Source organism: Lithobates pipiens, unplaced genomic scaffold (assembly GCF_037356315.1).
Source record: "Lithobates pipiens isolate NorthernLeopardFrog02 unplaced genomic scaffold, aLitPip1_a1.2 Scaffold_19, whole genome shotgun sequence".
NCBI classification, from domain to species: Eukaryota; Metazoa; Chordata; class Amphibia; order Anura; family Ranidae; genus Lithobates; species Lithobates pipiens.
The window spans coordinates 69,545,625-69,560,362 of NW_027507764.1; the positions used below are offsets into that span (position 1 = coordinate 69,545,625).

General features: G+C 43.4%; 2 protein-coding genes across 4 annotated transcripts in view; one reads left to right on the forward strand and one right to left on the reverse strand.

The window, feature by feature from the left end:
• The window catches only part of DBF4 (DBF4-CDC7 kinase regulatory subunit), a 38,761-nt gene extending 38,613 nt beyond the window's left edge, over positions 1 to 148 (reverse strand). For 2 of the 3 annotated variants that reach the window (XM_077490853.1, XM_077490852.1), the window contains exon 1: positions 24 to 148. The gene's annotated coding sequence lies outside the window, so the exon portion shown is untranslated. The remainder of the gene's footprint in view (positions 1 to 23) is intronic. The other variant, XM_077490854.1, reaches the window with a different exon arrangement.
• Positions 149 to 10,622: 10,474 nt separating this feature from the next.
• Positions 10,623 to 14,738, forward strand: part of SLC25A40 (solute carrier family 25 member 40) — a 38,312-nt gene continuing 34,196 nt past the window's right edge. The window contains exons 1-2 of the mRNA XM_077490855.1: positions 10,623 to 10,837; positions 13,933 to 14,036. Coding sequence (XP_077346981.1) covers positions 13,937 to 14,036 — 100 coding nt within the window. The 5' untranslated portion in view covers positions 10,623 to 10,837; positions 13,933 to 13,936. The remainder of the gene's footprint in view (positions 10,838 to 13,932; positions 14,037 to 14,738) is intronic.

Below are 14,738 nucleotides of genomic sequence, written 5' to 3' on the forward strand. Positions count from 1 at the left end.
CCATCCCCGGTGTCCCCACTCACCGGCCTCCCGCTCAGAGCCGCCTTCCCCCGGCTTTCCGTCACTTCCCGGCGCTGCGCCAGTTCTCCGCGTCCGCCGCTCACCCCGAGGTTTGATTTCCCGCCTTCTTCCTCACAAACCCCGCCCACCGAGCCCGGGAAACGCAGCGCGGCGTCCGGAACTGCAGATTCCACACAGAGCCCTGACTGACACCCAGATAATCAATAACATATAGATTATCATTACATTAACATATTTTATTATATATTAAAAAATATATATAGATAATAGTTACATCTACAGATCCCTGACATTGATATCCAGATAATGAATTAAAATAAAATAAAATGTATATATGTGTATATATATATATATATATATATATATATATATATATATATATATATATATATATATATATATACACACACACAATGCTGTGAAAACGTTTTTGCCCCCTTTCTGATTTTTTTTTTTTTGCATATTTGTCACACTTAAAAAACTCAGATCATCAAACTTTTTTTTTTTATTATTACACAAAGATAACCCGAGTAAATACAGAATGCAGTTTTTAAATGATGGTTTCATTTATTAAGGGAAAAAAGCTGTCCAAACCTGCCTGGATTTACGTGAAAAAAAGTAATTGCCCCCCTAAACCTAATAACTGGTTGTGCCACCCTTGGCAGCAACAACTGAAAGCAAGCATTTGCCATAACTAGCAATGAGTCTCTCACATTGCTGTGGAGAAATTTTGGCCCACTCTTCTTTGCAAAATTGTTTTAATTCAGCCACATCCGGGGGGTTTTCCAGCATGAACGGCCTGTGTAAGGTCATGATACAGCATCTCAATTGGATTTAAGTCCAGGCTTTGACTAGGCCACTCCAAAACTGAAATTTTTGCTTTGTTTGAACCATTTGGAGGTGGGCTTGCTGTTGTGTTTCGGATCATTGTCCTGGTGCATAACCCAAGTGCGCTTGAGGTCACAAACTGATGGCCGGACATTCTCCTTTAGGACTTTCTGGTAGAGCTCCGAATTCATGGTTCCATCAATTTTGGTAAGTCGTCCAGGTCCTGAAGCTGCAAAGCAGCCCCAGACCATCACACTACCACCACCATGTCTCACTGTTGGTATGATGTTCTTGTTATGAAATGCTGTATTCATTTTATGCCAGATGTAATGGCACGCACACTTTCCAAAAAGTTCAATTTTTGTCTCATCAGTCCACAGAATATTTTCCTAAAAGTCTTAGGGATAATCAAGCTGTTTTTTGGTAAATGTGAGATGAGCCTTTGTCTTCTTTTTGGTCAGCAGTGGGTTTTGCCTTGGAACTCTCCCATGGATGCCATTTTTGCCCAGTCTCTTTCTTATCGTTGAATCATGAACACTGATCCTACCTGAAGCAAGTGAAGCCTGCAGTTCTTTAGATGTTGTTCTGGGTTCTTTTATGACCTCCTGGATAAGTCATCATCATGCTCTTGGAGTAATTTTTGTAGGCCGACCACTCCTGGGAAGGTTCACTACTGTTCCAAGTTATCTCCATTTGTAGATAATGACTCTCCCTGTGGTTCCCTGGAGTTCCAAAGCCTAATGCCATGTACACACGGTCTGACTTTCCGACGGGAAATGTTGGATGTGAGCTTGTTGTCGGAAAGTCCAACCGCGTGTATGCTCTATTGAACATTTGCTGTCAGACTTTCCGCCAACAAATGTTTGCTAGCTGGTTCTCAAATTTTCCGGCAACAAAACTTTGTTGGCAGGTAGACAGAACAAAACTCTGGATAGCCGCACACTGGAGAAAGACTTGAAATCCCGTCTTTTATTGAAATAACGTAGGTCACATCAAATCAAATAATCCACAGCAAAAAGATAACAGGGTACCCTGTTATCTTTTTGCTGTGAATTATTTGATTTGATTTGATGTGACCTACGTTATTTCAATAAAAGACGGGATTTCAAGTCTTTCTCCAGTGTGCGGCTTTCCAGAGTTTTGTTCTGTCTACCTGCCCACAGTGTGTGTAACAGCCAGCACTTGGGGCTCATCAATAGGAGGAAGAGCTTTTGCCCTGGAGGGCTGCTTTGGAGCGGTGGTTTCTCTTCTCTAACAAAACTTTGTTGTCAGAAAGTCCGATCGTGTGTACACAAGTCTGTCACACAAAAGTTCACGCATACTCGGAATCAAGTAGAAGGAGCCGCACTGGCTATTGAACTTCATTTTTCTCGGCTTGTGGTATGTCTTGTACGTCACCGCGTTCCCACGTTCGGGATTGTTGGTCAACATTTGTGTGACCGTGTGTAAGCAAGTCAAGTTTGAGCCAACAACCTTCGAACAAAAATCCACAGTTTTGTTGGCGGAAAGTCCGATCGTGTGTACGGGGCATTAGAAATGGCTTTGAAATCATTCCTAGACCGATACCTGTACATTACTTTGTTTCTAATCTGTTCTTGAATTTTTTTTAAATTGTGGCTTTTGTGATCTGTGATCACTTTGCAAGACAGCTTCTATTTATGTGATTTCTTGATTCAACAGGTCTGGCAGTAATCAGGCCTGGGTATGGTAAGTTGAATTTAACTCAGTTTTCCAAAAAATTTTAGTTAATCACAGTTAATTAATGATTCAGCATGGGAGGTGCCAGGCAGGTTTGAACGGCTTTTTCCCCTTAATAATTAAAACAATGATTTAAAAACTGCATCTTGGATTTACTCAGGTTACCTTTGTTTAATGATAAAATTAGTTTGATGATCTAAACTATTTAAATGTAAGAAAAATGCAAAAAAATAAAAAAATCGGGAGGGGGGCAAATACATTTTCACAGCAATAACCCAGATGATGAATAATATATATCTAAAATCTACAGATTCCACACAGAGCCCTGATACCCAGATAATGGGTAAAATAACAGTCCTGACACTGACATCCAGATTATAAATAAAATATGTTAATTGTAAATATATCAACAGATTCAATACATAAACCCAAAACTGACACCCAAATAATAAATACAAATGACTTCTAAAGATTCCACACAGAGCCCTGACACTGATACTCAGACAACAAATAAATGATAAATAAATACAAATAATTTCAAAAGATTCCATACACAGCCATGGCACTGATACACAGATATATACATACAGTATCTCACAAAAGTGAGTACACCCCTCACATTTTTGTAAATATTTTATTATATCTTTTCATGTGACTACTTTAAAGAAATGACAGTTTGCTACAAAGTAGTGAGTGTACCGCTTGTATAACTGTGTAAATTTGTTGTCCCCTCAAAATAACTCAACACACAACCATTAATGTCTAAACCGCTGGCAACAAAAGTGAGTCCAAATTGGGCTCAAAGTGTCAATATATTGTGTGGCCACCACTATTTTCCAGACCTGCCTCAACCCTGTTGGGCCTGAAGTTCACCAGAGCTTCACAGGTTGCCACTGGAGTCCTCTTCCACTCCAACATCACAGAGCTGGTGGATGTTAGAGACCTTGCGCTCCTCCACCTTCTATTTGAGGATGCCCCACAGAAGCTCAATAGGGTTTACGTCTGGAGACATGCTTGGTCAGTCCAGCAAATTTACCCTCAGCTTCTTTAGCAAGGCAGTGGTCATCTTGGAGGTGTGTTTGGGGTCGTTATCATGTTGAAATACTGCCCTGCGGCCCAGTCTCCAAAGGGCTTCAGTATGTCACAGGACATGTTGGCATTCCTGGTTCCCTCAATGAACTGTAGCTCCTCAGTGCCAGCAGCACTCATGCAGCCCCAGACCACGACACTCCCACCACCATGCTTGACTGTGGGCAAGAAACACTTGTCTTTGTACTTCTCACTTGGTTGCCGCCACACATGCTTCACACCATCTGAACCAAATAAGTTTATCTTGGTCTCATCAGACAGCAGGACATGGTTCCAGTTATCCATATCCTTAGTCTGCTTGTCATTAGCAAACTCTTTGCGGGCTTTCTTGTGCATCATCTTTAGAAGAGGCTTCCTTCTGGGACGACAGCAATACAGACCAATGTAATGCAGTATGTGGCGCATGGTCTGAGCACTGATAGGCTGACCCCCCCCACCCCTTTAACCTCTGCAGCAATTATTGCAGCACTCATACATCTATTTCCCAAAGACAACCTCTGGATATGAACTGAGCGCGTGCACTCATCTTCTTTGGTCGACCAGCCCCTGGCAGCTTAAGCGTCATAAACAATGGTCCGTTCCATTCACCGTATGATTGACACCTTAAAGGAACTGCAGTCTGCTAACATAATTTGTAATAAAAAACATCTTTGCCTTTCTGAAGCTTCCCTTCAACCACTTTGCATATTATTTTCTATATACTGTGATTCTGTACTTGTCAAATATGCTGCAGAAATCTCCCTCCACTAAGTCTGGCTGCATCAATTTTAACTGTGGGCAGCTGAAGCTGCTGCCTGTTCACTTCCTGGATTTACACAGACACACAAAGGCACACCTCCAGCTCTGCAGCCCTGCAGCTCTCATTGGCCCTCTTATGGCTCATCCCCCCTCCCTTCCTGGCAAACTCTCAGGAGAGTGAGAGAGAGAGCTGTACATGATGTCATAAGCCTAGGCATTTTACCAGACAAGAAACAGGAAGTGGGCCGTATAAGGTATTTACTATCCAAAGTTAAAACAACAAGGGCAAAAGATTAATAGATGAAAAGATGAAAAAATGACTGAAGGTCCACTTTAACCACTTCAGCCTCGGAAGGATTTACCCCCCTTCCTGACCAGGCCATTTTTTGCATACGGCACTGCTTCACTTTAACTGACAATTGCGTGGTTGTTTAACCAATGTACCCAAACAAAATTTATGTTCTTTTTTTTCCCACAAATAGAGTTTATTTTTTTGGTGGTATTTGATCACCTCTGCGTTTTTATTTTTTGCGCTATAAACAAAAAAAGAGCGATAATTAAAATGTTACTTTCTGGTATAAAACATACAATATGTATTTTGCTACATATTTTTAGTAAAAAAAAATGCAATAAGCGTAGATTGATTGGTTTCAGCAAAAGTTATCGTGTACAAAATAGGGGATACATTTTTTTTTTACTGGTAATGGCGGCGATCAGTGACTTTTAGCGGGACTGCGACACTGCGGTGCACAGATTGGACACCTAATTGACATTTGTGACACTTTTTTGGGAACTAGTGACATTATAACAGTAATCAGTGCTAAAAATATGCACTGACATTGTACTAATGACACTGGCAGGGTTTAACATCAGGGGCGACCAAGTAGTTAAATGTGTTCCCTGTTTGTGTTTTCTAACTGTATGGGGGGACTGTGTGACTGGGGAAACATACAGATCCATCTTCCTGCATAACAGAAAGACAGGATCTGTGTGATCTCCCCTGTCAGAATGAAGATCTGTCTTGTTTACACAGGCAGATTCCCGTTCTGTCACTGCGGGGAACAATTGTGGGTGGCCAGTGGCCAGTGGACACCGGGGACCCACAGATTGGCTACCTTATTGGCCAATATGAACACGCGCCCACAAAAGTGAGTTCCCATGCCAATGTACTGATTTGCAGGAACGAGCAATCTTGCCACAGTATAATTACAGCAGCTGGTCGGGAAGCGGTTAATTACTCTGATTATAAAATACTAAAAAGAGGTTAAAATATTACTATCACTGTTAGGCCTTGTTTAGATTAAAGGTGGTGTTAAAGTGGTTGTAAACCCTTACAACCAACTTTGACCTACAGGTAAGCCTAGATTAAGGCTTACCTGTAGGTCCAAGAGATATTTACTCGAAGACAGCCACTGTCTTGCAGGCACACTGGGCAGGCCGCAGATTGCGGCGATATGCCGCGAGTGTCGGCTCCCGTGCACATGTGCGGGAGTGACGTCATAATGGCTCCGGCGAATCACAGCGCCGGAGCCGCGAGACCCGGAAGTCGCTCCGGGATACATGGCAGCGGCGAAGATGAAGACGGAGGACCGCTTCGGGGGCTTCGTTCTCAGGTAAGTTATTCATAAGGAGCTAGTATGCTATGCATACTAGCTCATTATGCCTTACAGGGTGTATTTAAAAAAAAAAAATTTTTTGCCTTTACTTCCTCTTTAAAAATGCATGGTTGAGCCATGTTGTTAGCATCTCCCCAACCGCCCCTCCATAACCACCTCCTGTCCGCGCTATGGCATAAAGATGGCTACAGCGCAGGCCTATTTTGCCAGGAGGGCGTCCATAGACTAGTGCTAGAGTGGCCTGCGCCCCTCCTGCAGGGCACGCGAGGCACGCTCTGTGATCAGCGATCAGCGAGTCTATGAGACTTGGCTGATCAGATATCACACAGATCGGAGTAAGGGGTCAATCCCAACCTCTTACCACGTGATCAGCTGTCAGCCAATGACAGCTGATCATGTGATGTAAACAGAGCTGGTAATCGGCTATATTTTCTCCTCGCGCTGGTAGTGTGAGGAGAAAAAAAAAAGCCGTTCACCGGCGGCTGTGAGAGGGATATCAGTCTCGATCGTGGAGAGCCTCTGCAGAGGCTTCTGTGCCACCTACCAGTGCCCACCGGCGCCACCTACTAGTGCCCACAGTACCACCCATCAGTGCCCATCAGTGACATCCATCAGTGCCACCCCTCAGGGCCCATCAGTGCCGTCTTATCAGTGCCTATCAGTGTCGTCTTATCTGTGCCTATCAGTGTCGCCTTATCTGTGCCTATCAGAGCAGCCCCTCGGTGCCCATCAGTGCAGCCTCATCAGCGAATATCAATGAAGGAGTGAAATGACCCATTTGAAAAATGTTATAACAAACTATGGAACATGTTTTTTTTTTTTTTCATAAATTTGTCTTTTTTTGTTTGTTTAGCAAAAAATAAAAACCCAAGAGGTGATTAACCACTTAATAGCCACCCTATAGCCGAATGAGGGCTTCAGGGCGGTTTCTTAACTGTGGGAGGCCGTCATATGACGTCCTCCCAGAATTCCGCTCTCGCGCGCCCCCTGGGGCGCGCACTCGAGAGCATCCGTGACCACCGGGTCCACAGGACCCGGCGCATCACGGATCACGGTAAACGGCCACTCATAGCGGCCGTTTACCACGTGATCGCTCCGTCGAATGACGGAGTGATCACTTGTAAACAAACCGGCGTCATGTTATGACGCCGGTTCCTCCCTCCCCCTCTCTGTACCGATCGGAACAGCGGAGGGGGAAGAGATCGGTGTCAGCAGCAGCCCACATCGCTGCTCACCGAAAATTAACCCCTCAATTCCCTGCAAACACTCTGCAATACCCTGCCATTACTCTGCATTACTCTGAAATACCCTGCATTACTCTGCATTACTCTGAAATACCCTGCATTACTCTGCATTACTCTGAAATACCCTGCATTACTCTGCATTACTCTGAAATACCCTGCCTTACTCTGCATTACTCTGAAATACCCTGCATTACTCTGCATTACTCTGAAATACCCTGCATTACTCTGCATTACTCTGAAATACCCTGCATTACTCTGCATTACTCTGAAATACCCTGCAATACCCTGCATTACGCTGCATTACTCTGCATTACGCTGCAATACTCTGCATTACGCTGCAATACTCTGCATTACGCTGCAATACTCTGCATTACGCTGCAATACTCTGCAATACCCTGCATTACGCTGCAATACTCTGCAACACCCTGCAATGCTCTGCAACACTCTGCAACACCCTGCAATGCTCTGCAACACTCTGCAATGCTCTGCAACACCCGCCAATACCGTGCAACACTCTGCAATGCTCTGCAACACTCTGCAATGCTCTGCAACACCCACCAATACCCTGCAACACTCTGCAACACCCGCCAATACCGTGCAACACTCTGCAATGCTCTGCAACACTCTGCAATGCTCTGCAACACCCACCAATACCCTGCAACACTCTGCAATGCTCTGCAACACCTGCCAATACCGTGCAACACTCTGCAACACCCTTCAATATCCTGCAATGCTCTGCAACGCAATACTCTGCAACGCCATACTCTGAGATACCCAGCCATACCCAGCCATAGTCGGTGATACCCTGCAATACCCAGCCATAGACACCCTCCCGCCGCCCTCCGGTACTTCTACCGACTCGCCAATACGATCAAATCCAGAATCTTTTTTTTTTTTCAGGCTTCCCAGCTTAGAGGTGAGATGTGGGGTCTTATTGACCCCATATCTCACTGTAAAGAGGACCTGTCATGCCATATACCTATTACAAGGGATGTTTACATTCCTTGTAATAAGAATAAAAGTGATCAAAAAATGTATTTTTGGGGAAAAAAATGTCAAACTAAAATAAATAAAGTAAAATGAACAGTAACATTTTTTTTTTTTTTTAAAAAGCGCCCCTGTCCCCATGTACTCGCATGCAGAGGCGAACGCATACGTAAGTCCCGCCCACATATGAAAACGGTGTTCAAACCACACATGTGAGGTATCGCTGCGAACGTTAGAGCGAGAGCAATAATTCTAGCCCTAGAACTCCTCTGTAACTCAAAACATATAACCAGTAAAAAAAAAATTAAATCGTCGCCTATGGGGATTTTTAAGTAGCGACGTTTGGCGCCATTCCACGAGCCTGTGCAATTTTGAAGAGTGACATGTTAGGTATCGATTTACTCGGTGTAACTTCATCTTTCACATTATGCAAAAATTGGGCTAACTTTACTGTGTTTTTTTTTTTTTTAAGCACAAAACTGTTTTTTTTTCCAAAAAAAGCATTCGAAAAATTGCTGCGCAAATACCGTGCGAGATAAAAAGTTGCAACGACCATCATTGCATTCTCCAGGGTGTTTGCTAAAAAAACATATATAATGTTTTGGGATTCGATGTAATTTTCGAGCAAATAAATTATGATTTTTACATGTAGGAGAGAAATGTCAGAATTGTCCTAGGTGCTCCAGAACGCCTGATGGCGCTCCCTGCATGTTGGGCCTCTGTATGTGGCCACACTATGTAAAAGTCTCACACATGTGGTATCGCCATACTCGGGAGTAATAGCAGAATGTGTTTTGGGGTGTAATTTGTGGTATGCATATGCTATGTGAGAAATAAACTGATAATATGACAATTTTGTGAAAAAAAAAAAAAAAAGTAAAAAAAATCTTGATTTTGCAAAGAATTGTGGGAAAAAATGACAACTTCAAAAAACTCATCATGCCTTTTACTAAATACCTTGGAATGTCTTCTTTCCAAAAAGGGTTCATTTGGGGGGTATTTGTACTTTTCAGGCATGTTAGGGTCTCAAGAATTGAAATAGGCCGTCAGTACTTCAGGTGTGATCAATTTTCAGATATTGGCACCATAGCTTGTGGACTCTATAACTTTCACAAAGACCAAATAATATCCACCAATTTGTACTTATTTTTACCAAAGATATGTAGTAGTATAAATTTTGGCCAAAATTTATGAAGAAAAAATTACTAATCTGCTAAATTTTATAACAGAAATGAAGAAAAATTCATTTTTTTACAGAATTTTCTGTATTTTTTCTTTTATAGCACAAAAAAATAAAAAACCCAGCGGTGATTAAATACCACCAAAAGAAAGCTCTATTTGTGTGAAAAAAAGGACAAAAATTTCATATAGGTCCAGTGTTGCATGACTGAGTAATTGTCATTCAAAATGTGAGAGCACCGAAAGCTGAAAATTGGTCTGGTTATTAAGGGTGTTTAAGTGCCCAGTGGTCAAGTGGTTAAATACCACCAAAAGAAAGCTCCATTTGTGTGAAAAAAATGATAAAAATGTAATTTGAGTACAGTGTTGTATGACCGCACAATTGTCATTCAAAGTGTGACAGCGCTGAAAGCTAAAAACTGGTCTGGGCAGGAGGGGGGGGGGTGGTCTAAGTGCCCAGTAAGCAAGAGGTTACAGGCTGACCGGGGTGTACACATGACACAGTTGCGATGCTTTCTCCTACTCCGCACCTGTGGCAAAAACTTTCCAACAGCGATGGGCGGGCAACAAGTTTACCGATCGTGGACCATTTAAGTAGATGAGGAAGTGCAGCAAACACCCTGCATCCACATGCAATACACGCAATTATTGTACCTTTGTTCAGCAAAAATGGGGTTTAAACAGATGGTGAGTAGTCTTCACCATCTTCACTGCCTGTCAATTAATTGCCTCTGACAAGTGATCAAAACATGAATCGCTCTTCAGAGGAGCAGCGGGTTTAGACACAAGTCAAAACCTGGCCTTACAGTTGTCAGTGACTTGCATAATGCCTGATCACTATTTATTATTCTGATTATCAGAAGAATGATGACACCATCTGACATCTCTTGGAATGTGCTTCTATGAATATACAGCCACTGCACCGCCTTCGGTGTCAAGGCACAGCCAATCAATGAAGTTTCTGTAGAGGACACAAACTAGGGTCATGTGACAACATGGTGTGATGTGAGGAGAAGCCATTTTTGATCTGGGCTTGATTTTGAATGGTGTAGGAAGAGAACAGTGACACTTTTTTTTTATATAGAAACATGACAAGCCAATCTGATTGAAGGTTTTCATGCCAATAACATTGTCAGCAAAAAAATAGTTAATGCAATGGTAAAGCTTCCCATTTTTAATATGGCTGCCCCAGCTTCCTGGCTCCTCCTGTACAGTCAGAGGAGGAAGGAGTCTTATGTAAAGATCCTCCTAGCAGCATGTCCTCTGCTGCTGACACACATGCTTTCCTGCACTGACATACAGGGATGATGGTCTGTGCTCTCCCCTGTCCTACACTGACAAGACCCCTGCACTCCCCAGGAGGGACCTGATTATTGGCTGCACTCTAGGACAAGATCAGAACAGACAGGACACAGTGCAGGCAGCAAGAGGTCAAAGGTACAGTGACACTAGTGGACATTGTAAAGTACTGGCACATTGTGTGTCTGTGGAGTGTGCAACCTCTGTGCTGAACACACGGCTGCCAACATGTAGGGCTCATTCACACACGGTGCAAACGTCATACACAAACCATCTGTATCGCTGTGCGTTTTTGCATGCGCTGCAATAAATTGTTTATGCACACTGTGGTGTGGAGGGTTTCTTTTGTTTAATCAAATACTGTACATCACTTTTTATTTATCAAAGTGTCACCAAACCCATTACAATTGGTCTGTTCTATCAGCTTTAGATTTACTAAAACTATGTAATGGGAGGACCTAATTAATTAACACAATGAGGCAGGCCTTTGTACTACATAGTTGGTGGCAGATCTAAAAGAGATTGTACAATCAGATTGTAGTGTGTGTGTCTTAATACACGCTGTATCAGGCCACAATACACTGCAATAAGATGCTGTCTGTCTAATTTTTTGTTTTGTTTTTTTTGCACATCAACACACTGACAAAATAGAGAACAGGGCTTCCAGCCTTGACCATGTGTTTGGACTATGCTGAGCAATGCATGTAGTGTGAACAAGCCCATACACCCCTTTCACTGACTGACACCACTGTCTATAATGAAAGATCTGTGATGGGAATTTCTTGTCCTTGCAAGGGCTCCTAATTTTTGATGTGAGTAGCTGTTCAGAAATAATGAAAAATCCAAATCTCTGCACGTCAAAATGTATTTAAAGTGGTTGTAAACCTCAGACATGAAATATGAACAAAGCGAATCCCTCTATAGTGTGTACTTGTCTCAATTAACAGCATTACGGGGAAGATTTACTAAAACTGGTGCAGTTGTGCATGGTAGCCGATCGGCTTCTAACTTTAGCTTGTTCAATTAAGCTTTCACAATATGATCTCGTTCACACTGAACACGGCTTTGAAATTTTGCGAGAGTTCATCTGAACTCGCACAATTTTACAGCTGTATTTCAGTCCGACTTCGAGGGTGACTTGAAAGACATCTGTGTGGGTTTTATGCACTGATGTCTATTGAAATCACCACCAAAGTCGCCAAAAGTAGTGCAGGAAATACTTTTGGAAATCAGTGTAGTGCCGTAAAGTTGGCGTCTCACCGATTGGGAAGCTCCTATTGCTGGCAATAGCTCTGATTTTACCTGTCAAATCACGCCGTTGTGAACGGGGGCTAAAAACGTAGAAGCTGATTCAGCTGCTTCAGTTTTAGTAAATCTGACCCTGTTCACACTGGTGTGACTTGTCATGCGACTTGTCCCGTCCCAGGACTCTCTCTCTCGCCTTATTGGCTGAGACAGCAGCAGGAGACAATTGGCTCCCACTGCTGCCAATCGCAGCCAGTGAGCCAATGAGGGGAGATCAGGAGGGCAGGGCCAAGCAGCGGCTCCGGCGCGAGCATGCAGTGGTGCCTATGGGGGCACTGTTCGAGGAGGGGGAAGGAGCACTGGCGGGGGACCCGAGAAGAGGAGGATCAGAGCTGCTCTGTGAAAAAACATTGCTCAGAGCAGGTAAGTGTAACATGTTTGTTATTTAAAAATAAACTAAGCTTTAATAACACTTTAGGTTAAGCTAGCCATAGATCGAAAATTCCCATCCCGTTCAGCAGGGAGCAGCCAAATTTCAATTCATCTTTGGCTGTTCCCTCTCGACAGAAGTTGATCTAACAATCAGTGGAGGAGTCCCCAGCAGGGAGGATTCCTCCATCCACCTCACTTGTGTGGATGGGGGAATCCAACCTTAGAGTTTGCATCTGCAACAGAATGATCAATGCCATGTGACAGGCAGATTGCGATCCCACTGTGCCGCCCCTCCATCAGAAGCGGTTGCCACCTCTCAGACCTCAGGTTTCAGTGGCAATAGGCATTTCAGAGCCAAGGGAAGACCTAGGCTCCGCCTAAGCTCTACTGTGTCATATAGCACAGTTGAGGGGGTAAATGCTTGCATTGGAAAGGGGGAATTTGTTACTCCTGACCCCTGCACAGTGTATTAAATACTACTGACTCCTGGCTGTGTTTCTCCTTAACTTTGAACTCTGCATTTCATGCAGCGAACTCCCGCCCTCTACACTCACTGTAGCGACTGGCTGTGGAGGGGGCTGGAGCAGCCAGCTCGGGCTCTCAATGGCTTGCTGAAAGGGTGAGCCAGGTGCCAGTCCAGGCATGTGGGTGGATCCTGACTCCAGTGTTCTATCTTGCCCGAGACTAAACCGACTCTTTGACTGAGTCAGCAGACAGCGGACTTCAGCCTGCTGTCTGCTGAAAACAGGTGTGAACTGCACTCCTGTGATCCACAAGAGAAGTAGAGAAGTAGAGTCTGTACTTCTCCTTTTAAAGTGGAACTTTAGTCAGAAAATTTAATTCTGCTAAATCACTTCAGGCTGGCCCCTTTTGGAGGTATTGCTATGTAAAACTTTAAAAACAAGGTGCATATACTATTTAAAATCGGGGTAATACGCCATCTCGCTCTGCACATGCTCAATTGCTCTCTATTTTGTTGGCACTGTGCCAAATATGTAGAGGCCAATCTGCTGACAGCCTAAAGATTTACTGCTGCTCAGAGGTTCTGGGCTTCAGTAAAATGGCAGCCCTCAGCAAGAAGAAAAAGGAGCAATGCTAGAGGCAATTTACAGCAGGCACTAATTTTGGTAGCATCATTATTAATGTGGAATGTATGTTCCTTACTAAAGAACATTATTTTCTATCAAGTTGTTAGGAGTGAAGTTCCACCGTAGTCCTGACCCCTGCAATATGCGTTACTTACTACTGACCTCTGCGTTACTTACTGCTGATCCTTGAAATCTTAATTAACGGGGGCCTTGCTAGTTTAAAAAAATCAAGCTGCACTGTGGCGATCTTTGATCTTTTCCATGTGATGCGGGTAGATCTTAACAATAAAATGTTCTACATTTCAAGCAACATTGATAGCTGACCTGCAGATGTTGTTCAGTAAAGCTTGATTTTCACTTCAAGGCCTGCGGAGTGTGATGGAGGAGTCATAGACTTGGTACCCTTGTCCAATACTGTATAGAACTGACTTCTTTTAATTCTTGTTCCATTTTTGTTTTCTTCTGCAGAAACATGAAGGAACAGGATGAACCAGTGCTTGCATCCACCAACATTACACCTCTACAGCAGATCATGGCCTCTTCAGCTGGAGCTTTGCTTACATCCATTTTAGGTAAGAACCAAGTGTTCCGTTAGATATTCTGTATATGTGCAGATTTATACCACCACCTAAACATTCACCACTGCCAAACAACCAATAGCAGACATTGTCGCTGTCAATGACCTTTTTGGTAGTCCTATTTGTCCTGGATTTACTGGAACTGGGAAAATAAACAGCCCATATCTGTGCCGTAGCTAAGTCCCTCAATAGCAAGCCAACAACTACTAAATAGATTTACAACATAAAAACTATGTTGGACACTGCTGTTTAGTCTGGATGCCTTCCTCAAAATGTGGTCATCATGGATAGGTTCAAATTCCAAGTTTCCAATCTCCTTTGGGGATAGGAAACTTGGAAAATGCTATTCAGATGATCCTCATCCATCAAGCTTCTACAGTATAAGGGAGAATTATTTATCTAGCAGGCAATGTTTCTAGAGAGGACAATAAAGAAGATGTTTTGGATTTCTCCTTCACTTTGGCCCTCACATGCACGCAACCCTAAGGGGTCTCTATAGCTTTGATTCCTCATGTATAAGCCCGTCTGGAATTTTCTCCCAAGACGTTGCTAAGTGAGGCCTAGTCATTACTGGTCACTTCCTCCATCACAGGAATGAGCTCTCATACACTGAGCTCAGCGCTACTGCATGAGAGAGAGAGAGAGAGAGACACATGCATGCCGTGTACACACGGCCGGACTTTTTGACAGCAAAGG